Source organism: Hippocampus guttulatus, chromosome 22 (genome assembly GCF_054856545.1).
Source record: "Hippocampus guttulatus isolate MCC_2025c chromosome 22, RoL_Hgut_1.0, whole genome shotgun sequence".
Lineage (NCBI taxonomy): Eukaryota > Metazoa > Chordata > Actinopteri > Syngnathiformes > Syngnathidae > Hippocampus > Hippocampus guttulatus.
The window spans coordinates 7573256-7599964 of record NC_141282.1 but is presented as its reverse complement, the minus strand read 5'-3'; the positions used below and the strand labels follow the sequence as shown (position 1 = coordinate 7599964).

At 50.3% G+C, this 26709-nt stretch overlaps 1 protein-coding gene across 3 annotated transcripts; it reads left to right on the top strand.

The window, feature by feature from the left end:
- Nucleotides 1–1921: 1921 nt before the first annotated feature.
- On the top strand, nucleotides 1922–26223 carry ppp1r12a (protein phosphatase 1, regulatory subunit 12A). 3 transcript variants are annotated; one of them, XM_086103189.1, is made up of 27 exons: nucleotides 1924–3564; nucleotides 11485–11615; nucleotides 12391–12509; nucleotides 13578–13737; nucleotides 14297–14441; nucleotides 14515–14589; nucleotides 14659–14750; nucleotides 14817–14986; nucleotides 15202–15317; nucleotides 16766–16990; nucleotides 17084–17175; nucleotides 17328–17441; nucleotides 17931–18083; nucleotides 18601–18798; nucleotides 18930–19103; nucleotides 19475–19565; nucleotides 19730–19894; nucleotides 19974–20133; nucleotides 20460–20581; nucleotides 20655–20720; nucleotides 20967–20983; nucleotides 21057–21174; nucleotides 21254–21358; nucleotides 21447–21494; nucleotides 22468–22518; nucleotides 23201–23441; nucleotides 24729–26223. In XM_086103189.1, the coding sequence occupies exons 1-26, from the start codon at nucleotides 3328–3330 to the stop codon at nucleotides 23336–23338; spliced, it is 3282 nt and encodes a 1093-aa protein (XP_085959315.1). In that variant the 5' UTR covers nucleotides 1924–3327; the 3' UTR covers nucleotides 23339–23441; nucleotides 24729–26223. The 3 variants fall into 3 exon arrangements, with proteins under 3 accessions (XP_085959318.1, XP_085959315.1, XP_085959316.1); XM_086103192.1 differs by lacking the exon at nucleotides 17931–18083 and having other exon boundaries at nucleotides 1922–3564; XM_086103190.1 differs by lacking the exon at nucleotides 23201–23441 and having other exon boundaries at nucleotides 1934–3564.
- Nucleotides 26224–26709: the final 486 nt, after the last annotated feature.

The window sequence follows — 26709 nt, the reverse complement described above, 5'->3', positions numbered from 1 at the left end:
CCAACCAATCGGATCACATCCTGCCTCCACAGGTTTCCCCTTTTCACTTTTCACATAGGTGGGAAGGATTGGTTGTCTGTTTCGTTAGCCTGTCAGCTAATTTCAGACATCAGATTCTTTTTTTCCCAAATGTGACATGTATATACAGTATTTTTTTTTTTTTATCTATGTCACTGTGAACAGTACAATTTAGATTTTTTTTTTCTTCCAATCCCACACAAGCCTTTTTCATATGTGGATATCAATCACATCCGTATACCCGATGCGATGCTGAGGTCATGCTCATCTGACCAGTACGGCACACTTAAAAAGGTGCCAAACATCACACAAAGCAATGACGAAGGAACAGAAAACGCGATGACGGGAAACGACGCGGCTAAGAAAATGTTGGCCACTGAGACAGGTGCGAAGGGGCCAAATTGACTTCCGTTCAAAAAACGTGCCACATCAGCTCACGTTTTGTGCGGACATATTCCGTTCTCGCGACAAGTCTCGTTTGTTTTTGACCACATGAAACGACGTCATGAAGCGATCGCGTGACGCACAAAAAAATAATAAATAAATATATCCAAAATGGGCATCATGCCTTGCTGTGCAAACATCGGCATTGTCGTTTTTACCATTTTCAGGGAAAATGACAACAAATTCAACAAACAAGCAGCTTAACGTTGCCTTGATTCAGCCTTTGAGGATTTCCATGACGTGGATCAAAACAGACATCAAGAAAAATACCGCCTTTTCTGAAAGCACTTTTTTTTTTCTCTTGACATGCCAGGAAGTCAAAAATGACACAGGGAATTACGCTATTAGGCTAACGGGACATACCCTAATAAGGATACAGTTTTTGGTATAGAAAATATCTACACAGGGGAACCGTTTCACTTTTGTGGGCGATTTTGTTGAATGGTGTTTGTGGGATTTTTCTCATGTGTCTCTTGTGCTTTGATTCAGTACAGGTCGTGAAGCTTCAAGCACGGCTTTAAACTTTGCCCAGTATCAAGGTGAGCGCCAGCCACGCCCTAATCGCATTCGTCACCCTTGTGTGTGTGTGTGTGTGTGTGTGTGTGTGTGTGTTATCCGCAAGCCATCTGCCGTTATCAGGGGAATGCTGGGCGCACACTTTATGGACATATATGTAGCCTGGCTATTTTTAGCACCCCACGGCCTCCTCCCCTTCTTCCTTGGTGCCGATCTGGATAAATCTGCAATTTTTGCTGTGGATAATGTAACAAAATTGCGGCGCCATAAGATCCCACTTTCAAGGCAAAGTCCAGGGAAAAATTTTCTTCACCCGAGTATGTTCAATGCGGATCACAGTTGCTCAGGGTTCAGGTAATGATCAATCAGCTTGCGAATGTCAACTCAGAAAACAGGTGAGCTTTTAATCGATATGAAAAATCTGCATACAAATTCAAGGATGAAAATGAAAGATCCCAAAAAGTAGTTGTTTGAAAAGATTTACGCTGCCTTCTTTTCAATCTTCCTCCGCCATCCTCTGCTTGCTCACCTCCTCCTCACTCCCACGCAAATCTTCTCATCTCGGATGCAGGTCCGAGGGGTGGGCCGCAAACATGACTGAGTGCAAGTAAGACTTGAAATTGAGCTTTCTTTCCAGTGGGATCTAGACCTTTATTTAGAATGTAAGAGAGCTGGTTGTCATGGAAACTGCATAGTCAGTTCTGGTATGATTTTTAGAGATGATGAGCAGACTGGAAAGAAGATAGCAGGAGTTCTCAAACATTTGAGTTCTGTACATGTGTTGTGACTTTTGTGTTTGTCTCTTGAAGGGACAATGTCTTATTTCAGGAAGCGGTGTTGCATTCGCGACCTCACGCATTCTCAAGGTACTTCCTCTTCGGCCTAACTGTCACTGGGCTCATGGCATGCAACTGCCTTCTGCTTTTGTACCCCTCATATTTGACTCTGACAGTTTAGGAACGTAGTAGGTACAAATGGGACCAACAGTCCAATGTAATGCTGATTTCTTCCTTTTTTTTCCCCTTTCTTCTTCTTTTTATTTGCATGTGCATTATTTTTGCATGTCCCACATATTGTTCTGCTAACTACTATTTGTGTCATAAGTGGCTTAATGCGACTATTTTTTAAACATGGTTTTACTCTCCACAGGTTTTTGGATTAAATTAGATATTTTGAATGAACAAGTCTCAAAAGCTCCAACAATGGAGCACAACTCGACTGCTGTTCTATTGGCAGCATCACTTTCAGGAAACCACGGTCAGAGGCATCAGGGCGCTCAGATCACTTGTAAGTCAGTTCGGAGGCCCAAACCCCACGGCGGTGCCTGGCATTGATAGCGGCCTTTTGTAACCACCGCATGGCACCAATCTTACCCTGTCCGAACGAGCCCAAGCGCTCCCAATTCCATTTAGGGGCTGACCCGGCACTCAGGGAGGGAGACAGATCGTGAGTTTCAAGTGCTCCCATGCTCCCCGTGTCACCCCCAGCCTGCGGTTGGCGCCTCGGGGATGTGCAAGGCTGCTATCGGGAAGATAGACCCCGGGCTCGGCTTTCATGTTCTGGATGCCCTTAGAGAGAGAGCGAGAGAGAGAAATAACATGCCGACTGCACGAGACAGTGACAATTGTGTGGAAAGGATGACAGATAGGTGATAGACTTATCTGCACTGCTAATACGACGCAAAGCGGCCGCGGGTCTTTACTGTAGATGGGGCGGGGCGTCGATTATGAATTAATAACATAAACACAGACAACACCCAACGTCAGACTCTGCTGGAATGCAACTTGTCTCCTTAATATTTTGAATGCTGCACAGGTTTATGTGCCTTGGTGGGTGCTGCTATTTTTGGTTAGCAACCGAGTTTATTTAGTGGATTTTTAAGCAAAAAAAAAAAAACACGTCACAATGGAGCCATGCATGCAATTCATATATCCGATGCATATTTATAGTTGTCGAAAGGATGTCATAACGGTGCCTCCTGGCTGTTGTGTAATATTTTCAAACTCTGTACACAGTTACTGTCTAAAAGGGATTACCCGTCTCTCTCTCTCTCTCCCTCTCTCACTCTTACTCTCTCTCACATCCACAGCAAGTGACGTCACACTGCAGCCCCTCCATCGTGGCTATCTCGCGAGACTACGAGTTAACAATCCAGCCGGCCTCTTCTCGCGCTGACGCCGATCTCCGATCGCCCCACCTCCTCCTCCTCCTCCTCCTCCCCGGGTACGCCCTCCAGCTCCTTCCCCGCACGCAGCCCTCCCTTCCCACGCCCCAGTGAGTTGTGGGATAGTGCCAGTATAAAGTATATCCTCTCTCGGAGGAAGATAAGAAGCCCGAGACAGGAGGGGGATGAAGATGGCGGACGCCAAGCAGAAGAGGAACGAGCAGTTGAAGCGGTGGCTGGGCTCCGAGACGGACCTGGAGCCGCCGATCCTGAAGAAGAAGAAGACGAAGGTGAAGTTCGACGATGGCGCCGTGTTCCTGGCCGCCTGCTCAAGCGGCGACACGGAGGAGGTGCTGCGAATGCTCGACCGCGGCGCCGACATCAACTACGCCAACGTCGACGGGCTCACCGCCCTCCACCAGGTTGGTGGACCCGCAACCCCGTACCGGGCCCGGCCGCGATCGCCACGATTGTCCATTGAACACCTGTCAAGTGGAAGCTATTCTCCCGTTGTTTACCTACTTGGAGTTGGAACACCGGAGAACAGCCGCTCACATTGCCCTGCTGGGGGTACTCGTGTGATCAATTTCACACAGTATTAGTTGCATTTTTACTCGTGTGTACGTCGCAGAGGTAACGGCTCTGCGTGTTGTTGTTGTTTTTTGCCTTTTGCCTTTTGGGGGCTACTGTACTCAATGGCCGTCAACACACTACAGGCGATAGCCCGAGTCGGTGGGCGAAGTCTAATTGCTGGCAATGCAGCGACTGGCGCCTCGGTGCGATCTGTCGGCTTGTTTTGTTCTTTTTTTCCACGTGTGAATACGAGATGCGGTTGTGTTACTATGGCTGGTGTTGTCACCGATTGAGACTGGTTTTGTTTTACAAAGTGGAAATTAGCGTACGGTGGCTAAATGCTAGCAGCTAAATTCGGTTTGTTGATAAAGCCTCCATTAGCAACGCTGGCTAGTAGGCGAGTATGTATTGTTCCGATCACACGCTTGTGTTGCCCAATACTTGATTTGTTGTCTTGCTAGTATTATTAAAATATTCAGCGGTCTTGTATTTGGTTTCATGGTAAATTGTGGCTGGGTTAGCCGGTTAATGCCAATGCTATGTTAGCTCAAGTAAGTAGCTCCGGTTAGCCACCATCGTTCGTTTAATTTGGATTTGTCTTTGTAATAACTAGAAAGAAGCGTCAAGTCAATGGATAACTGCCCCCCCCCCAAAAAAAAGCTGATATGTAATGACCTTTCAAGTGTGAACGTGTGCTTTTCTGTCCCCTGACATGTCAGCATTCCCGAGCTAGCTTTCTCCCCCCGCTAGCGGGGCTAGCTGCCCCTACAGTCAAATGATGAGATGGCAGCTCTTTGGCCTGAAGAGTGTCAGCATTTACTCGTCTTCTTTATCCTAACATGATCAAATATCACATTTGTGTACCCTGTGTTAAAAGATGGCAGATCTGAACTTGTTAACAGACACTGTGTCACAATTGAGATCCTCATAAGTGACTCGGTGTATGTGTACACATTTGAAGTTTCATTAACTTGTGCAATTTGTGCTGGCACAGCATTTATCACAGTCCATTGTTGTGTTTCTGATGGCCTCCACTCTACTTGGGTTATTTTTAGCTATAGTCTTGATCACTGGAGCTTTGTTGTTGACATTTTAGCGCATTTGTCCAGGTGCTAAAATAGTCTGGTGATCAATGCGAGAATTTTTGTATTAAACTTGTGACTCGTGCATGAATATGAAGTGATGTAACCTTCTGCCGACTTGACTACTAAGCCCGTGTGTCATCATGTACGAACCTTTTTCAGCATTCACAAGTATGTGTATCTCTCTGTCATTTTCGCCTTGGTTAAAATGTACAATTAATACCTCCCTCCCCCTCTCTCTTTGCGCAAAGATCACCGTTGCCTTTTTTTGGGGGGAGATGACGACCCGCAAGAGAGCGCTGCCCCAGGGACATACCCATCTCTGGAGAAGAGAAGCAGTGGTGTGTGTATACGTGTTGTTTGCAGGGTGGGCTTTTTAAGGAGCGAAGGTGGCACCACGGGAATTTGCACATTGGCCCACAAATTCCAAAAGTCAAGATGATGACGACGACATGATTTTCGTGTAAAAGTGCGTGGCGGTGTGTTTGTCACATTGGTGAGAAAGGCCTGGTGCATCGCTCTGGGGTGGGGGAGCGTAACGACATATTGTTCCCGAAAAGCGTTGACCGGCATAGGGTTATAAATATCGCGGCAGCAAGTTCTCCCGTCTGTATTTCAAGAGATGATGCTAACTTTGGCTGTGACTCAGTCGGTGGCCACGCTTTGCAGTGGAGGGCCTGGCATAATCTGGCAATGGGAAGGGAGTCACCAGCCCCCTGTCATGCTGGTGCAATGGCCACCGTAGGAGCCCTTGGCCGTCAGGACTAGCAGAAACAACTTCTAAGATGTATATATATAATTATTATACTCTCTTCATTTGCTCGTGTTTCTCTTGGCTGCGCTGCTTCCAGTACACGTTTGTGGATTGTTGAGGTTTTTTATTTCTTGTCCAATCAAATTTCAGGCTGTGTGTGTTGCTTGGTCTAGGTCAGGAATTCAGAATCAGTCGTGCAGGCCCATGTAGCTAAAGCTCCAGCCAATCACATCTCAAATTTGCCCTCACCAGTGGTGGGCACCTAAGTCCATCAGTCACCGTTCCCTCATGATTTCAGTGGGGTGTGGGACACACACGTGTACACGCATGCAGCATGGTGATGGATGAAAATTAAACAAATGGGACAGTGGCATTGCAGTCTCTTGGACCGATTGGCATACAGCACTGTTTTGCTTTTTTCAACTCACGCGTGCGCGTGCCTGCCTTGAACATCGTAAGTACGTTCTCGATGCCAACAGACGGACTTGAAATATTGACGGAATGAAGACTGACGGTCTGACATGCCCGCCACTGACCGGCCCTCTCAGTGATAGTACATTTATTGAGCAGTGTCTCTTGTTGTTTTTCTTTTGAATCCGTTTTGACTTCAAGATTGATCGTTATTTCACATGACGTACATGACACACTTGCGCTCTTTTATGTCCTGTTTTTGTTGACCATTGATATCTTCTAATATTGCTGGTGGAAGTTATTTTAAGAGGTGCATTAAATGGCCTCTGAAGGCCAGGTACAAAATTTATGGCCCACCAATGCCCGTCGGTGCATTTTTGTCTCCTCGCTGGTAGTTTCAGGTGCAAACAACAATGAGGCGCGCAAGTTGACGTGGGCGTTTAAAAAAAAAAAAAGCGAATAGCACATCCTCCGCAAGCGATGTTCTACGGTGTCCTCCTTTGCTAAACTGGTCGCGGGACCGTAGCATTCCGAGCGCCGTCGCCTCGGCCTCCGCATTCCTCGCATGACAGTATTTGGAAACCATGGCAAAGAGCGAGCAGTGCAGACATTCCTCAGCTGTCACCTAAACCCCACCTCCCACCCCCTCTCTGGACTGTCCCCACACCGCTGAGCTCCATCAAGCCAATTAGCGTGGAGGTAACCAGGACTTGTGGCCTCTGCCAGCAAAAGCTCCTCGTTGACCCACACCTGAACTTTTGCTTTTCTCGCCCGATTGGGCGGCTCTGTTCCCCATCCCCAAGTCTGTGACTTTATCGGGAGCGGTCGCCATGGCGACCACGACTCGAGCAGCACGTGTTGGCGGATTTGCATGTACAAGAGTGGGAGTTGCATAACCAAGGGCGAGAGGGAAAGCGTTTGGCAGAGCTCAGCAGCGGCAGCGCGAAAATGAGTCAGGCTGGCGACTGGCGTTGCCATGGAACGGCCGCATGTGGCGGGCCGTGTTGCGTCCGTGCGGGCAGTGGGGACGACCACCCGTTCTTGGGGTTCTCGGACAGATGACTCAGGGAAATTGACCGTCATCTAATTCATTTCAGATGACAGAAAATAGTCAAGGAGTGAAAAGCTGAGCCAAACAGAGAACTCGTCGCGTATCGATTTAAAAAAAAAAGGGGGGGGGGATCCTTTTCAGCCTTTGATGACAGGTTTGAGTCATCGATTGCTGTTCATTTTATTGAACGCATAGTGCAAGCGATTCTTTACGTCAAGCAGCCTGCCGTGACTTGCTCTACCTGACCGCTGTGTCATCTTGAGAAGTTTCCCACCCTGCTGTCTCGGGCCTCAACCCCACCAGGAATCTTGCATTGCTATCCAGCTGGCGGCCGCGCTCAACCTTGTAATTAGCCCTCGTGAGTTATTGTGAAGCATCCCGACACCAGGCGAAATTTTCGCATCTCCCATCTTGCGCTCACCTGTTTTGTGCCTCCAATAAACAAGCGCCAGGCCCCAATTCTCTCGAGAATTGCATGCTTTGATGCTGACGTCGGTGTCGGGGTGTCTTTGGAAGCACTTTCAAGATTCAGACTTGATCATTTGGAAGGATTCGAAGCATGAGGTTAGCGCAGAGCAGGGAAAATTCTGCCGTTTTTCAGAAGTGTTGACGCTCTCTTACTGAGCGTTTCTTTATCAGTATTGAGGCTTTTCCTGCCTCGTGATAGGAAGTCTTTGTTTGCTAAATGAGGGGCTCGTTGAGAGTCACTGGTGCATTTCTAACATTTTTGCTGAATACATTAAGGTGCACCTCAATTATTCATGGCCCGGGTTCTAGACGGTCTTGATTTGATCCCTTTGTTTGATTCGGCCAGTCAGGTTGTCTTAACCTAGACAGCTGTGCTAATGATGACGATTCTCACAGGCTATTGCCGGCGTTGTTTTCAAAATGCCTAAGATGTGTTTCTGAACCTTTAAAGCACACGGTTGTGATTTTGATGCCGTGAACCACGCTGCGTTAAATGGGAAACCGGGTCAACCGCAATCTGTGGCCGAGCTTTTTCAGATGCGTAAACGGATGGCAGGAGTGAGCGTGGCAGGCTAATTCAGCTCCAGGAACGGTGTTGGGTATCTCAGTTTTGGACCTGGCAGCACTCGGGTGACTAAGCACATACATTCTCGCGTCTGTAATTGGCAGGTCTGTCCTTGTCGAGCCGACCAACCCAGTAATCATCAGGCAGGAAGTCCCTGCGATGTCGATGACGCGATGCTCGGTTGGCGGCGGCGGCCGTGACTCGCCGGTGACACTTACCTCGCGTCGTCTCCGTTCGGCGACAAAAGGCGATGGGTCATTTTAGAACACGTCGCCGTTGCTTGTCGAGTATTCCGGTGGAGTGAGGCGACAGGTTGCGACTGGTTCGCCCGGGGTCGTTCGGAGGAATTTCTCAGAGGGAGCAAATTTTCCCCCGGGCCAAAATTTGGCTTGGGGAAAAAAAAAAGCTGAAGTCTACTGCTTAACTCGCACAGTTTTACTCATGTGTTAATACACCAGTTAGTTATTTTCTACAGAAATGTGTCCTAAAAAACACACTCCTCTTGACACACAACGCAGGAGATGACAGAATATCATTTCAAGCACCTCATACAGCACCGGCCGAAGTATTTCACAAGCAGCTGTTTTCAAAGTAGGTTAGAGCATTTGAAAAGAAGACCAGTAAGTGAACGGTGATGATGCCTGACTTTTCTTTTTTTTTGCAGGCAGGGTTTCACATTGCAACGTTTACAGTCGGCATTTTCAGTCCGCTCCCCGCCAAGCAAGGCGACGTTATCTCACTTCCTGGATGTTCACGTGGTGGAGGTGTTAAACAAATGACACGTCGGTGGGTCTCCAGGATTTCTCGCCCGGCGATTGGAAAGCGTCGCCGGGACCCTGAAGAGCAACAGGAAGTGGCTGTTTATTTTTCTCATTTCCTCTTTGGTGAGGCTGCCCCCTCCTTCCACTCGCCTCTCCTGTTATCGTTGCACATGAACGTACGCGTACCCCGCTTGCCTGTCTGTATTGGCTAATGATTGCAAATGGGGGTGGGGGGCATCTGCTGGCAAATATCTGTGCCCCCCGGTCTTCAGCTACAATCTTGCTGACATTTTTCTCCTTTTTTCTCAACTCCCCATCTTCCTCAGTCCTGCTTGTTTTTTTTCCACGGGAATCCCAGGTCCTTATATGGTCGTCATTGGTAGCAGCTAGAAGGCAGCGTGTGTGTGTGTGTGTGTGTGTGTGTTACAAGTGAGCTCATCTCGGAGTGTGTAGGGACCCAGCTGGTCGCCCTGCAGCCCCTTCCCCCTCGGCCCCTGTGGCCTCTCCAACCGGACCAACAAGCACAGGAGCTCTATTCCAACATGTACGCACAACTTAAATTTCTTCACCTTTCTTTCATTTCTAAACTTTTTTTAAAATTTTGTGTGTATTAAGCGCAACCCTCCTCGGACCCCCACGTTCACCAGAGGAATTCCTTTTGTGGAAGTGGCTGCGAGAGGTGCCGGATGACGAGGGCCAGCAGGCGTGGCCAGAGTGCCGCCGATGCCTGAAAGCCCCGAGGCTCGGAGTAATACTTATCTGGGAATTTCTCCACTGGTATGCTAGTCCAGGGCTGAGAGTGGGCAACTTTGCGGTTGGCGCTGTTGGGTGAAAGCACTGCTTGTGGCCAAAAAGCAAAATAAATCTACACCAGGAGCGCCGGGAAACGCAATCCCTTCCTCAAGGCTTTTTGACCCCCCCCCCCCCCCCCCCCCCCCCCCACATACACAGACACTTTTGTTCTTGTCTCACATTTGATATGATCTCCTCAAGAAATAATGTAAAGTCAATCGGTTTGCCTTCAAAAAACCTTGACATATCTGTGGTCGGTTGTCAGAAAACTGAAAAGTCAGCATTTATGGAGTGGCTTGTCCCTCCCAAGTCATCCATTTGTAGTGGGGTTTTCCCTTTGGCATCCGAATTCTACAGGTGACTTTTGACATGTCTCTGCTCGCGACTAATGGCGACATTAGAAATCGTTTTCAACGGATGTTTCGTGTCATTGCTGTCCGTTGGCCGATCAACCGGCACGTTTGTGCCTTTACGCTTACTTTGCATTACCCATCTTGCGGGTTGCTTGCGCGCCAAAGCCTCCCTCGCACCGGCTAAACAGGTTTGAATGACAGTGTGTCTGCTGGAGAGTGACTCACCGCAGCTTTGAATGCTCCGCTGTGTGCAGCCTGATGGCCTTTGTCACTCGATGAAGTTTGCAGCGCGCATCCTTCTCGACCGGCTCATTTCATCAGGCTGCTAACAGTCTTTCGCTAGCCTCTGCAGCGCAAGTGTCAAAGTGGCGCTGCAAATTCATGGCGCTGGATTATTATTTTTTTGAACAACTAACTCACCATGACGTCAGCTTTCCTGTTTATCGACCAGTGTGGCGATTCAGTTCGACTTCTTGTCCCTCACCTAATACGTTCTGGCATGGGAACCCCATTAATCCCATGACATAATTGCCTCTGCATTTGCTTCCGATTTTTCATGCTTGGTTTTGAACAAGGAAAAAATGACGCAATCTTATTCTAGAGTTTGACGCCTCTGCTCTCGAAAGGCAAATCTAGTGTGTGTGATTGTCCTGCCGGGCACATGAAATCCTCCAGATTGAGAGATGTTATTTATTTTTTCTTGTTGTCCACCTGGAGCAGAAGATATTGCTTGCGCGCACACGCACGCTCGGCGAGATAAGCTGAGCGTGGATGCTCGGCAGCCGTGGCCATCTACGGCCGTGCAAACCAACCAAATTTGGACAAGGATTGCAGGCAGATCGACGTGTGCCCTGAACGTGAGGCCACTCTGTGCGTGCGTGCGTCTATCTGTTGTCAATGACTTTGTTGTCATAGCAACCCCTGCAGAGAAGGAGAAAGAGAAAGTCCAGGCGCTGTGTTGAAGGATGGTGGGTGAGTGGGATTTTTATGAGCGCTGTAGTAATTGCGAGGACAGTGTAGCTCTGAGTTCACGTTTATTCCATAAGTCGTGTTGTGATATCAGGCAGCACAGTGGTGAGTGCTTTGTCCATTTGCCTCAGAGTTCTCAGTTGCTCTGCAATTCCTCCCACAGCTTTTGCAGGTGAGAGATGACCTACCAGGAAGATCGATGTCAGGCTGGTCGTATTGGAGAGTTGTTGTTGTTGTTCTTTCAATTAGCGTATAGGCCGGTGACCAGTCCAGTGTTGGTGGATGTGTCCCAATGTTGGCTGGTGACCAGTCCAGGGTGTGATGGATGGTGCAGTGGTTGACGATCCAATTCCACTTAATTGGGCAACGAATGCGTCTTTGCTCTTGTATCGGCGTGAGCAACATATCGTGCCAGGCAGATCAATAACAAGCTCTTCAACTCAATGGCACAATGTCCAATGAACAAGCCTATTTATATGCGTCTTGTCGTAATGACGTTTTCAGAAATGCTATTGGCGTGTCATGCAAAGCGGCTGATTGGGCGTCTCCCCCGTCCTCCACAGGCCTGCATCGACGACAACCCAGACATGGTGACGTTCCTGGTGACGCACGGGGCCAGCATCAACCAACCCGACAACGAGGGCTGGATCCCCCTCCACGCCGCCGCCTCCTGCGGGTACCTGGGCATCGCAGAGTGAGTGGTCGTCGCCGCCAACGGCACAACGTGGCCTCTTTGTTTCTTTTTGAACCGCTGTGATCTCGTCCGAGGAGATGGGGGTCACTCCTTTTCAGTTAAGCGGACCGATGTTATCGGGCGGAGATCAAAACGGGCTCAAAGGAGTGCTCAGTTCCCCTTCCCTGACCACATTTAGCCACGGTTTTTGGGAAGCGTTGGGAGAGAATTTCAGCGCTCCACACATGCAGGGAAAAGTGGAACTGAGAAGTGGAGCCACGAGTGAAAGCAAAAGGTCAAGTCGCTGGTCAGACGGGTGACTAATGGAGACACTGTGTCACAGAGGGAACAAGAAGGAGGCTCTTTTTAGTCCGGCAAGCCAGCAAACAACAGCCTCGGCCCACAAAGCAGCCAATCTTGAGATGCGGAGCAAGCAGTCAAAGGGGCAAAGCGTGGCCCGCGAGTCTGTTCCGTTCTCGAATCAGGCCCGCGGAGCATTTACACATTCGAAGGTCCTTTGAAATGATCGATGATTTTATACTTGGTTAAAATGGATGTGTTGTTTTCATGTCATAACGCGATCTATCCATCCATCGATTTCCCATATTTCTCATGACACTCAATGGAGTAGCGGCTCGGTCTGCATTCTGATCGCTACCCAATGAGCGTGCGCAGTCCCCGAGGTCGTTGCCCATGCAAAAAAAAAAAAAAACGCCACTGCCTCTTTGCTCCCGCCCGCGTTCCGTTCCCTCCATGGCTCGCCTCGTTGAAACTGTCGTGGTGTCGTGAATTGCAGGTACCTCATCAGCCAAGGGGCCAGCGTGGGCGTGGTCAACAGCGAGGGTGAGACGCCGCTGGACATCGCCGAAGAGGAGGCCATGGAAGAGCTCCTGCAGAATGAGATCAACCGACAAGGTACAGATGCAACCGACTCCTCCGTTGTTTGACAGGGGGCTAATTTTAGCAGAATTTTGGAGGGTGGGGCCTTATCCACGAACATCGCGCCGTTTCTAAAAGTGGCGAGCATATCGGGATTAGAGGGCCCCCGCGCAGTATGTCATGCATAGATGTGTTGCTCACTTCTCACTAACTGTCAGTCACCTGCTCCTTTTTTCCACCCGCTTACATCATAGTAACTTCTCTGAAAAGTCACATCTTCTCTATTCTCGGCCTGAGATGATGACTGTGCCCTCCGCTGCGTCAAGCGGCTCGGAGCGGTTTGATGTGGAAGGGCAACCCCGCCAAACTCCACGGCAATGAAGAATCTCTTGCCATCCTTTTTGGCATCATGCAGGTGTAGTGGGAAGTCAAAATGGAGGCAATTGGCAACCAAAGGGCCCTATTGAAATGCGCAAACAGTGGTACCTACCCGGATTTAAGAGTGCCCCACAATTCAAGCTTGTTTAGATGATGTGTTCTCCTGGGTTTCCAAAAAAAAAAAAAAAGCATAAAAAAAATGTCGTCAGCTTTGAACTGCTGCCAGTTCCTCTGCTGGCTGGCTGTCATTGTGCAGTCCTACTTGGAGACCATTAGGCTCCCTGCTTTTTATAGACGCTGTGTAGGCAACTTCCCAAGAGATCACGGGACAACCCGCCAGGCCATCGCTCCACTCCCGACATCCTGTCCGGTCCCGTTATTGCTCACTTGCAGTCTCTGTGCCATTATTTTGAAAAACTGTGTTGCAAGAGTCTCTCCTCAGCTCACTGTTTTCGTGTCGTACCAATCAGCGAACAAGTCGCTCCCCTTTTCCGCAGATTGAGTTTAGCGAGCGGATCAGGTGTATCGAGAGACAAAGCGGGCCTGTTTGGCGCATCGTGCTGACACATTGACCCACTTAACTGGCCGCTAACTCACCGTCACGTTGACAGAACATTGGCTACCAAACGCACACTGCAAACCATAACAAGCGCACCAACTGTAAACACAAGCGACAAAGACTTGGAGCTCACTTTTTTTCCCTCTCCCTCCTCCGCTGTCTGGCAGGCGTGGACATCGAGGCGGCCCGCAAGGAGGAGGAGCGCGTCATGCTGCGCGACGCCCGCCAGTGGGTCAACAGCGGCCAGATCCAGGACATACGCCACGCCAAGTCCGGAGGAACGGCGCTCCATGTGGCCGCCGCCAAGGGCTACGTGGAGGTTTTAAAGTAAGCGCTCTGGCCTCGACAACCGGACGGCCCTCAGAGGTGCCAGTGACGTGTACTCGACGTTGGTGGAACGCAGCTGTGTGTCCATCTGGTTCGGGAAGCCAGCCAGGATGGTCCACTGCCACGGGTTGATGCGCCGTCTCAGATGTTCACTTAATGAGACGAGGGTACAAATGTGATCAAATTAGCCATTAGTCTTGCATTTGGCTCCTTAAACCGGTCCTGCCCAACCACTTTGCTGTGAGAGATCATCAGGTGTGCCAAGGGAAATGATCCAATTTCACTCCGACGTTCCCACAATGATTTATTGAACACAAATGAAGGATCTGCCTTCATCTGTCAAGCGATGCCAGCGGCATTTAGCGACGGGCAATGAAATGCTCTTCAACAATATGGCAGAAGGTACATGCAACCCGTGCATGTTCAAGCCTTGAAATACCCCCCCGCACACTTCCAACACATCGAAACCCACTCAAACCTAGTTTTGAACTTGGTCTACGCGTCTTTGAACCCACCCAGAAATTGCAAGAAAACACTCATGATTGTTGCCATTCTGCAGGCTTTTAATCCAAGCGGGGTACGACGTAAATATTAAGGACTACGACGGCTGGACTCCTCTACACGCGGCGGCACACTGGGGCAAAGAGGAGGCCTGCAGGATACTCGTGGAGAATCTTTGCGACATGGACGTCATTAATAAAATGGTTTGTGTCCCCGGCATGCAGTGTGTCCATTTTGTTTGGTTTTTGTTGAAGTCATGATTGGATTGTGCATCAGGGCCAGACGCCTTTTGACGTGTCGGATGAAGATGTTCTGGGATACCTGGAAGAGCTGCAAAAGAAACAAAATCTGGTAAGAGTTTCCGCCAATGCCGCTCACCATCGATTGAATGCGCGGTCTCATTTTCAGTCTTCATTCCAGCTGATGAGCGAGAAGAAAGACGACAAGAAGTCTCCTCTGATTGAAACCACCACCACGGGGGACAACAACCAATCACTGAAGCCATTAAAGAGGTAATCAAAGTGAGGCGTTTTGCTCACGCCGCGGGCGCTCAAGGCGCTAAAATGCCTGCGCCGCAGCAAAGAAACGCTACTGCTGGAGCCGGAGAAGAGCGCCCCACGGATCGAGACCCTGGAGCCCGAGAAGGTGGACGAGGAGGGGGAGGAGGAAGAGGAAGGCAAGAAAGACGAGTCCAGCTGCTCCAGCGAAGAAGAGGAGGAGGAAGATTCCGAGTCGGAGAACGAAACGGGCAAGTCCTCCGTCCGTCTGCAAACGGGGGCTGGCGGAGCTCATGTCTTCGAAACAATTTCTGGAGCTCCCGAAGTTACAGAAAAATAATCTTGAATTCAACTCTGACTTGCCCACCGCTTCATAGCAGTCCAAAACAATGAACCGGCCCTCGTCTGCGCGCTGCTTTCCTCTTGTTGTCAACTGGCTAACTCCGACTCTTCATCCTCTTTCTAGAAAAAAGCAAGCCTTCGGCATCGGTGGGCAACAGCACCATGATGCCCGCCCCGACCAGCATCACCGTGTCCTCCGCCACCAGCCAGCTCACCAGCCCCTCGTCGCCAACTAAAAAGGTACCGTGCACCAAATGCTTTCAAACACCTGAAGGAGGTGCACAAACAAAACACATTTCAACCTTTGCTGAGGTTGAAGGACATTGAATTAGTTGGCTAAAAAAAAAAAGTTCTCCAGTGCTGTGAGTTGCAGCACGAAGTAAATGCTGCAGGGCCAGCATTCACTTCATCCTCATTTGCAGATGCTGCCCTCTGTTGGTAAAATGGACACGTGCAGATGGTATTTGTAGTCGGAAGAAGCATTTTTCGAGACGTGTTGGGAGTGTTTTAGTAGAACAGTAGTACCTTGCGATTTGAAAATGAAGGTTGTCTAACAAACGTGTTGGCGTCGCTGAAGTGGCCTGGCGATTGCATGCCTCCTCCTTCATGATTGCTCTTGCAAATCCATGGCCGGCTCCTCTTCCGTTTGAGATGATTCATTTTGCTGGCTGCAGGTTTTTCTTTTCTTCTTTTTCATGCAAATGTGTTTTTTTTCCCCCCCTTCTTTTGAAGCCTCGTAACCCACACATTCATCTTCAATGGAAGCAAATGTCCCAATGACACAATGTTTCCTGAGTTTGGCACTTGGCGGTAATGAAGTGTGGTGTTGGTAGACCTCAAAGACAAAGGCTGTCCTTGCTACAAAGTTTTTCTTTTGCCGCTGCTTCAGTCTTACCCTCTCAACCCGCTTCTCTCTCTCTCTTGCCCCCGCCCCCCCTCTCCTCCCTTGCGGCCTGCATCCGCTGGCTCTGTGTCTTGGGTTGGTTGTAGTTTGATTGTGTTGCCCCCGTCATGCCCGCGGCGGAGCCGGGCTGTCCCGCATTGTGGCGTCAAGGCTTGCGCAAAACTGGCATTTCTCTCGTGCCCAAAAAAGCAACGGTGAGGCCAGTTTGGTGGTGTGCACCGCGATTTTCTGTTCTCTCCTGCACCTGTACTAAACAAAGACCCCCTCAAAGCTGTCCTGGGTGGCACTGACATTCATCGGATCCACTTCGTTTGTGCTCCCCCCCCTCAATCAGTGAATGCATAATTCTGTTGTCACTGTGTGTTGGTGTGACTTATGTTGCTTGTTGGGAAGATTTCTGAGCACGACTAATGTTGCTTTGAGAAAGTTATCATGAAGCAGAGGTGGGAGACTTGAGTTGCCAATTTTCTGACTTAGGAACAGAACCACAAATTCTGAGTGCCAAAGTGGCCACTGTGCATCGAATATCTGCTGTCTGACTTGACTTGCTTAACCCAAGGAATGATTTTGAGCATCCTCCGTTTGACTTGCTTGAAACTGAAAGGACTTAAGTCTAATGATTTGCACATATGTGACTTACTCCCACCTCTGCCACGATGGAAGTACAGTTAGACGGGTTTGATGTGATCCTCTTAACAGGCATGTCCCAAAAACCCGATTCTTAACCTGGATCGTTGCACTTTCTGCAATTGAAATGTGACTCACGTTGCCTCTTTCTTCCCAGGTGGCCACGCAACCCGGCACCAAGGTCTCGTCCAAAGTGGAGGAGGAGCGCAAGGACGAGTCGCCGGCGTCGTGGCGCCAGGGGCTGCGGAAGACGGGCAGCTACGGGGCGCTGGCGGAGATCACGGCCACCAAAGAGGCGCAGCGGGAGAAGGACACCACCACGGGAGTGATGCGCTCGGCCTCCAGCCCGCGCCTCTCCTCATCGCTGGATAACAAAGACAAGGTCTGTGCGCGGGAAGCCCCCCCCCCCTCCTCTCCCCCGTCACAAAAATTGAGCATTTACTGGATGTGTAGCAAACTCTGAAACTTTGCACAGGAGAAGGACAAGGTGACTCGGCTCGCTTATGTGGCACCAACCATTCCCAGGAGGCTGGCCAGTGCGTCGGATGTCGACGAGAAGGAAAACAGGTGAAAGAACGTAGCTCCCACCAGGAGTGGGGAAACATTTATTGATGGGGGGGGGGGACACGGAGTAGGTGAGAGTGAGAGCACAGGATCGAGGGAAGGAAGCCGGGAAGCAATAGGCACAACGTCAGCAAGCATGGCGCCTGCCTCCACAGGGACTCGACCGCGCTGATTCGTAGCGGCTCGTACACCCGGCGGCGCTGGGATGATGACCTGAAGTACAGCGAAGGAACCACCTCCACCAACAGAACCCCCAGCTACCAGCGAAGGTCAGCCACCAACACCGCCGCCGTCGTCCTGACCACAAGCGGGAGCCGCTCCTTGCTCTTCATGCGCTTCTTGCCGAGGCCATGGCGTTGCCATGGTTTCAGAGAAAACGCTTTCACAAAATCAGCTAGCCGCCTGACATATGTTGCATCCGCCACACGTCGGGGCTTTTCGCGGACGCCGCTGGCTCAGACAAGTATTTTTACAGGGATTTTATGACATCACATATGAGACCAAAATCAAAAGACAGTAAGTCTAATTGAGAACAAAAGTGCACACGTGTGCAGTTAGTGAAGCAGCAAAGCAGCCAGACGGCCTCAAATTCAGCTGGTCACCTGTGTGACATGAATGCGACCAGAGTGTCACAAATGTGTTTGTTTCACATATATATATGTGTGTGTGTGTGTGTGCGTGCGCACGTCTCCATCGCTAACATGCTTCTTCCACCTGCCTGCCACCACCACCCCCCCCCCCCCCCTCCTCCCCGCCAGCACGTCCCACACGCTGGCGCTAGGGCGGAGCGGCAGCACGCGGGACGTGCCGGCCAAGTCTTCGTCCACCTCCAGCTTGGACCCTAACACCTGTAACACTAAACCCTGGCAGCCGCCCGCCTCCCACTACCAGTCGTACAGCATTTACCGCAGGTACACCCACGCGCCCGCCTGCCGCTCACCGTCCCACACGCAACTGTCGGGCCACTTCCTCTTGATGCGCTAGGAGACGTTGGCTATCCACAGCAGCCTTTTGCTCGTTGTTGTTTGGCACGCCTGAACGCTGCGCTTTAGTAGAAGTACAAATACGAAACTGAAGTGGTACCTTGAGATACGAGGGAGCAGTTTTTGTCTCGGACTTGCTGGAAGGCACTGTTTGGCGGCGGTAGCATACTGCCCCCAGGTGGCCGTGGCGCACACACGAGAAGGAGCGGCGAAATGTTCCTTGAATTGAAGCCAAAAAGGTGACAAAATTCTTTCCGTTCCATTACAAGGTCGTACTGGAGTTGTTAGAAAGTCAGGAGACTTTTCTGCCTTTTTTGGGAGTGGGGGGGGTGGATGGGAGTCATGGCATTGCTTTCTACCACCAATGCAATCATCCACTTCACAAACGCAACAAAGCAGCAAGTTTTGGTTTGCCGATAACGTTGTGCCAATTTCCGCCCCGTAGCGGCTCTTTTGGCAGACGATACGACGACTTGAGCCCCTCGACGACGAGCGCCACCACCACCTCGGCCGTCTCGTCTGCGACGACAACAACCGGCACCACCTCCTCATCATCACTTACCTCGCCCATGGGCCACCGCGGCCTCCTCTCGAGCCTGGGCTCCGCCTCCACCCGTACTGGCTCCACCAGTCTCACCAGCAGGTCGGGTCCTCGTCGGACCGCTTTTCATTCGAATTTTCAATTATTGACTATAATACTGCGTCTTTGTTCATCTCTCGACCAAAATGCGCCTTGGCTGCGACAAGCTCGCGTAACGGGTGCCGTCTCAACAGGTACTGGTCCGAGGAGAACGCGGACAGGGAAAAAGACAGGGAGCGGGAGTCTGCCGCCGTCATCCCCACCATAAACACTGGCTCTACCACCACCAGCACCACCACGTCGGCCACCACCGTTATCGGCACGTCCGGCACCACCACCACCACCACCACCGGCCCCGAACGACGCAGGTGAAGAAAATGTGCTCGGAAACAAAACGAGCAATCATAGTCAGAATGCAGCGATTTCCTCGTTTCTCGCATGGGGAAGGCATTTGACAACATCAAAATGTTGTCAAATGCCTATTTCGGGACGGGCAAATGTGATTGCAGTCCCGCAGCTCGACAGAATCGCACACAGCTTTCAGATGGGCTCGCTCTTGTTCAAATGTATCGTTCTGTCCGGCTCCATGGCGGTTCGGGCCGCAACTCGGTCTCTCAACCGACCAGTTTACAGCGAGCCAATTGGACTGTCTCGATTTGCTGACAGCCGTGTCGCTCGCCTTTTGAAACCGTCCACGCTCGTGTCAAAGCAGGCTTTTGTTTGTCATTTGGAATTCCAGGTCCTACCTGACACCCGTACGAGACGAGGAGTCCGAATCGCAGAGGAAAGCTCGCTCTCGACAGGCGCGTCAGTCGAGGAGGTCCACCCAGGTGTGTTGATTGAAGCCCCCACCACCACCACCAAAAGCAGAACTGACAATACGTCTTTATTTCGACAGCGCTTTCATAACAGCCACAAAGTGCTTTGCAGAACCTTGAACCTAAAATAGCAATCGTACACACAACACATTGGGGTTTTTTTCCCCCCCTCGCAGGGTGTCACGCTGACTGACCTGCAAGAGGCCGAGAAGACCATCGGCAGGAGTCGCACCCCAAAGAGCCGCGAGGAGGAGAAGCAGGACAAGGAGAAGCAGGAGGAGAAGAAGGAGTACGAATCCAAGGAGGACGACTACCGACCAAAGTACCGCAGCTTTGAAGACGTAGGTTCCGCGCGCACCTCCCGTCCGCCCGCCGGCCACCTCGCAATGTTCACGCGGGCCTCGCTCTGACTCCGAGCAGCGCTACCGCACCTCCTCGTCCATTTCCACGCTGAGCACCGCCTCGGCCCCGTCGTACTCCAGCGCCGCCCTGACCTCCGGCTCGAGCTCCCTCAACAGGCCCAACAGCCTGACGGGCATCGCCTCCGCCTACGGCCGCTCCTCCAGGGACACCGAGAAAGGTGGGCGCCCCCTCGCCACACAAGCGACGACTCCATCGGGTGTCGGCGTACCTCGCGATAATCCTCTTAGCTTCATTCCGCGACCGCGATGATCATCGGCGCGTTTTTGTCAGAGCTGACGGGAAATTGGGTAAAGCCGCCGTGCCTCCGGGGAGGATCGGAGAAGGTCGCTGAAGTGCAGTCATCTGCCTTTTCTTGCCGTGACAAAGCCTGCGGCTTCCCTCTCCCAAGTCCTGATAGGACCCCCCCGACCCCTCCGCAATGAGCTCGGATTCACTGTGGATGCCAGTGTTGAAAGGCGACATGCGTGCTCCTTTGGCCTTTAGAAATGGACAAAAAGGAAGAGGAGAAGGAAGGCGACGACAAGTCTCAGCCTCGCTCCATCCGGGATCGCAGGCGGCCCCGCGAGAAGCGACGCTCCACCGGTGTCTCCTTTTGGACCCAAGATGTGAGACGCACTCGGGGATAATAAAGCAAGTTCTTCGGGGCCCTTACGTGTGCCGTCATCGCGGTCTTTGCAGGGTGACGACAACGACCCCGAGCAGCAGTCCGACTCGGAGGAAGGCAGCATCAAGGGAGAAGTGCAGGTAACTGATCCAAAATGGCTCCCCGCTGACATTTCCGATCCAGCCAGGCTTTGATGCAAATAAATACATATATTGAATCATTTTGGAATGAATTCATCTCCTTCGATTTTGGGTGAATTTATTTCATGTCAACTTATTGGTTCAAATAAACGCTTGTGTTTTGAGGCTGCAGACGCCCTGAAAAGATCCAAGACGTCCATCTTGATATTTTTCTTTTCTAACGTCCGCTCTCTTGTTTCCTGACAGGTGGACAGGTTGTCCAGGTGAGTCCCGTGCCCTTGTTTGGCGCGCACGCGAGAGAGCCCGGCGGCCTCCTGACGCGCGCTCGTGTTGCAGAAACGACAGCGGCACCGCAGCGGACCGCAACGACTCGTCGCTCAGCCGCAGCTACGGCGAGAGTCGGAGGACGTACTCCAGCCGGCTGGACAGAGACGACGCCACCGACTACAAGAAGGTAGAGCGAAACGCCGTCCGCTTTCGGAATCGCCGGCCGGCGGGTCGTCCCCTTTGAACGCCGGGCGCTTTCCTCGCAGCTCTACGAGCAGATCTTGGCTGAGAACGAGAAGCTGAAGGCGCAGTTACGCGACACGGACCTGGAGCTGGCCGACTTGAAGCTGCAACTGGAGAAGGCCACGCAGGTGCCACCATCGCCGCCGCCGCCGCCTCCTCCTCCCCGCAACCCTTTTGTTCTTCCTGGCTCCATCCCTCCCGTTTTTGTGTTGGCAGAGGCAGGAACGCTACGCCGACAGGTCGCAGCTGGAGATGGAGAAAAGGGTCAGTTGACAGTCCGCTTCAAGTCACTCCTCCCAACCGTTGGCATCACGTGCCACTTTAATTCACCCCGTCAAGGAAATTGAACACAAATAAAACCAAATTTTTAATCTGCATATTCTCCGTCTGCCGTACGGTGCGGGATTGACACGTGTCGAATTCAAATTTTCACGTGACAAATGTTGACTTGAAGGCAGTTCGGTTGTACGACAGCATTTCCTGGCGCATCGTCGCACTCTGGCGTCGAGTGACACGTTTCCTTTCCGAGTGCCGGCTCGCGTCGACGCGTTTCTCGCCGGCCTTCGTGTCGTGGCTCCGGATGTGATGGATTGAAGAAATAGAATTGTTTGACGCTCGCTAATTCATGTCAAAGGGGTTCCAAAAACATCAACAGAGAAATCCCCGACCGTACTTGATGTGCCATCTGTACGAAAGGAGGAGCTCTCAAATAGTTTCGTCAAGATGTCAATGAAAAGAATCATCCAAATATTTGACACCTTATCTTTTGAATGTATCTCAAGGTAATGAGCAGGCTTCAGTCTCATCCGGGCGCTGGTATGAACCCAAGCTGACTTGACCTTTTTGCTGCTGGCACTTGTAGCCGCGTGACGACTCCACCTCCTTCCTCCTTCCTCTGTCCTCCTCCTCTTCTTTTTCTTCTTGTCAAGCCTTCGAGGCAACCACTTGTCCAGACATCTTTGCAGATCTAGAAAAGACGGCGTTTTGCTGTTGAAAATAGTGCATGGGGGGGGTTTTCATGCCGCTGAGGCGACGTCATCACCGTAGAAAGGAAAGCTCAGCCCGGCCACGTGTTGATTGATCACAGTGTGTGTTGATGGCTGACGCTTGTTGACGCCTCACGTGTGCGCTCGCGCAGCGTCTGGCACCGCACGCTTAGCCAGCATCGCCGCATTGAAAAGAAAATGAAAAACGCAAAACAAACAAGTAACCGTCTTCCTTGTCGTCCTCCCAACAGGAAAGGCGAGCTCTCGAAAGGAAAATTTCTGAGATGGAGGAGGAACTCAAGGTAGACACACACGTGCGCACGCACGACACGTTGATGCTAAGGATGCGAGTTGGCCCCATGGAAGAATAAAAATGTCTGGGTTTTTTTTAAATCATGAACCGATCGAAAAATGAATTTGTGGCAAATGACAAGCTTTCCATATTTGATGAATGACTTTCTTCAATTGTAAATCCGATCATATTTGACATGCTTAGAGCGATGCCCCCCCCCCCCCTTCTAAGAATTGGTCCTTTTTTTGAGCACTTTTAAGTAGAAGTGACCCTTTTTTTCTCCATCTTGCTGCACTTTGTCGAGCTCCAGCCACGGAAGGGTTCCAAAAAGGGTTCCGCCTCACTAGTTTTGGTACCTTTCAAGGTGGAAGCGGATGATTGATGACACGTCACCGGGGGCCTTGCAGAACTTATTTTGATGTCCTCGTCGACCGCTTTGTTGCCCGCGAGGCCCAAAAATCCGTTGCAATGTCATCGCGTGTTGTTGAAATGAGCTCCCGCGGGTCCAAACTCTGTCCTTCATTTAACGGTCTTCCTTTTCTGTTTGCTTGTCTCTTCCTTCTCCTATTAATGTGCTCCTCCCTCCTCTCTCCTCTCCTTCCTCCTCCTCTTTTTGCTGTCCACCACATTTCTTGCTGTTGTTGTCATTGGGCTGCTGTGTGTGCCCCCCCCCTCCCTCCCCCTCCTTGCAGAACCTCCCCCAGGTAAAGCAGGTTCAGGCTCTGCGTCAGGTTAAGGAGCGGCTGCAGGCCGAGAACCGGGCGCTGGCCCGCGTGGTGGCGAAGCTCTCGCGGGCCGCCTGCAGCCAGCCGCCCGCCGTCGACCTCTAAAAGGCGGCCGCACTTCCTCCTTTTCACCTCGGCGACCCTCTTAGCCCTTGCCAACCCTCCCCCTCCCCCACACCATCCATTCATGCCCTGCCCCCGCCCACAGGTGCTCGACTGGTTTTCACCTCCCTACAGTTGTTGGTGTTTTCCTTGTGGGGGGTGGGGGGGGGTCCCTTGGTTGCAACTAGGGCTGGGCGAGTCATTGGGATCCACTCATCCCACTTTCTTTGCCAAACCTTTTTTTTTTTTTTTTTTTTTGGCACCGATAGATCAAAACGCTAACATGGCTGCAAAAAAAGAGAGGAGCTCATGGACAAAAGTGTGTTGCCGCTGACTGCCGAGCCCCCCGGGGGCTTGGGGCCATCTTCAACGTGGTGTAAATTGGGCAGAAAAAAACCCCAATCTCTTTTTCTGTGAAGTCCATCTCGCCCATCCCTCGTGTGAATACTTTGCTTTGTCGGCACATTCCAAGCCGGTTGCCGCTTGAAACCTGCCGTGCCCGCAAAGGAAAGTGGGCCTGTGTAGTTTCTAGTTTGAGTGTCTTTGGCTTGCATGACGTGGCGTGACCCGCCCCCAAGCCGTTGTCCAACCCTCTTTGTTGGTGAGGGGCGAATGACATCAAACTCCCCTCCGCCGTTGGATTCGCTCGAACGGCCGTGACATTGGATGGCAGCTATTGTCCAAGTTGAGTTCTTTAGTTCGTTTCAAAAGACTCCGCTCGTGGCTCGTACTTTCCACAGGTGAAAGAACATTTACGCGAGTTCCAGGAACTCAAAGTACAAAGAGCATCTCATCATGCTGCGACTTGAGGACCACAAACTGGACTCCAGCGCTGGGTGGCGGTTGTGCTTTGGGAACTGGTGTCAAAATTGAGTTCCAGGCTGTCATCTGTCCCAGCCGAAAGAAGACCCTGCTCAAGGGTAGTACTTTTGGAAGTTTAGAAACTTTCAGTGTGGGACCAGAACTTGACGTCGAAGCTCAGATCTTGTTAAGGAGCATTTTGTTGGGACTGCCCTATTTTCTAAAAGGACTTCCAGGGTACCAATGGCAATGTACCGTTTGAGCGGGATACCAGCGTCCAAATTGACCAATCGCATCCTGTTGAGATTTGAGCCAGTGAGCCGTCCCAATATCTTTGGTCCACATCGCGTCAACGTGATCCGGTGCGGTCCAAAGGGATAGCGGCGAACATTTCTTTCTTTTTTGGGGGGGGGGGGGGGGCAGTGTCCATCTTGAGTAGCAGTGCGGGCCACGTCTGGCTGTGTGCATGCATGGCTTTTTGCGATATTCTCTTTGATTTAAAATTGTTCCTAATTTGCTATGAGCCGTCGTGTTTCGGCGCCGCCCCGCGTTCCAAACGTGTCTCAGCCCTTTTGCTGTTGTTCCCACGCAGACGCTCCCCGACTTGAAAGCGGACAACCAGAGGCTAAAGGACGAGAACGGCGCGCTCATTCGAGTCATTAGCAAGCTTTCCAAGTAGAGCAGACCACCGCCACCGCCACCGCCGTCTTCGCCACCACTGCCACCCGCCTCCCCATCTGCCAGTGACTAATGGAATTGCACATATAGATCGAATTGCAAGAGACATCAGACTTTTTTTTCCCAATCCCTACCGTTTACAAGCCCAACGTCTATTTAACCAGTAAGCCTTAGTTGTACATAAAGAGGACCGCTCTTGAGGAATTATTATTATTGTTATTATTATTATTGCTATTACTATTACAACACCACCCGATTTTATTTGTGCCACGCCACCTTTTACTTGCTCCTGTGTTATCAGTGTGCTGTGTCCTCTTTCTCCCTTCTCCCTAAGAAGTGCCACTTCCTGTCTTTTTTTTTTTTTTTTTTTTAAATCTCACACGTGCACTCACTCACACACTCGCGCACACTCATGACCACCTCCTCCCCAATTTCGTTTTACCTCAGAGAGGGAAAAGAAACAGGAAAAATAAATAAATAAATCTTGAGGCGTACCGGGTGGAATTTAAGCTTTCACTGAATGTGCAATATGCATGATTAGAATTTTTGTTGTTTCATGCTTTAATGACATCACTTGGTTAGTCAGAAGTGTCACTCTTCTTCCACTTTATCCCCTTTTGTTTGTTTTTGGCTTGTAGTGTTAGTTGGTTTATACTCTGTATTTGTCACCTTGTTTTAGGAGGTACTGAGTGAAGCTGTGTGTGTGTGTGTGTGTGTGTGTGTGTGTATGTATATATATAATATATATATATATATGTATACACATATAATTGTGTGTGCATATACATAAGGCTGTATGTTTGAGAGCGGCGCACGCTGAGTCTGTTACTATTAAAAGTATACCAATTCCACACAGGACAAGCAGGTGTCTTTTTCTTTCTTTTTGTTTTTCTTTTATTGAAGAGGCAAAAAGTGTTTCAGGTTTCAAAGTGGGACTGCCGACAGTGTTTTGTGTTTTTTTTTCTTCTTCTTCAAAGAAAGTGATAAAAAAAACTGCTTGACTACATTTCACTTTCTTTGAGTTCACTAACGTGTGTTGTTTGTTTTCTGTTTTTGTTTTTTTGCTGTAGTATTATAGCCAACAAGCTTAGCCTCCTTTTCACAAAAGTCTACGTGCACTGTCGACGCCGCGAGTCCAAAACACGCCGTTGAAATATTACACGCCAATTTTTATGCATTTCAGTGGCCTTTTTATTATGAACTATATTTTAGTCCAAGAGAAAAAGCAAGAAGTCGCTGCAAATAGACTGATGATGAGAATGATGACATCTACTCTGGTTAAGTTTTATTTTATTCTTGTCATTTTGTTTTTCTTGTAAAATAGGTGTGTGGCTTAATACATGCAAGCTGTGCTGTGACTACCAACCACTGAAGAGTTCATTAAAAATAAACTTGTACATTGTAAAGTTCATGCCTTGCTCTTTTCATGTGTATGGAATATATATCCACTTTTATTTTAAGCCCTTGTCTCCAAGCAGCATATGGATACAAATGAACAGAACCACTTTTTTTTCTGAACATTAGCGCCTTTTTAAAAATTATATCGAATTTAAACAAGTGTTTGCGGGCTCGACCTTTTAGTTTTACACTTTTGTTGTTTTTGTGGCGGGGACAGGCCATCAAGTCATTGCCAATGCAATACTCCATTCCGGCCACAAGAGGGCGGACATTTCATCAGATCATATTTTAATTTGTTGATCTGGGTTTGCCGCTGTTAGGTAATTTTCACTGTGGGTCCATGGAGCCGAAGTGCTTAACTTTGCAATCCGCCAAGCATTATAAAACAGCACATTGAGTCATTTCTCGCCATCCTGCGTTTATTGTGCCCTAGCTGACCTCAGTCAACGTTCCTTGAATGTCTTGCATCATGGTGCTCATTCAGGGCATGGCGAAGG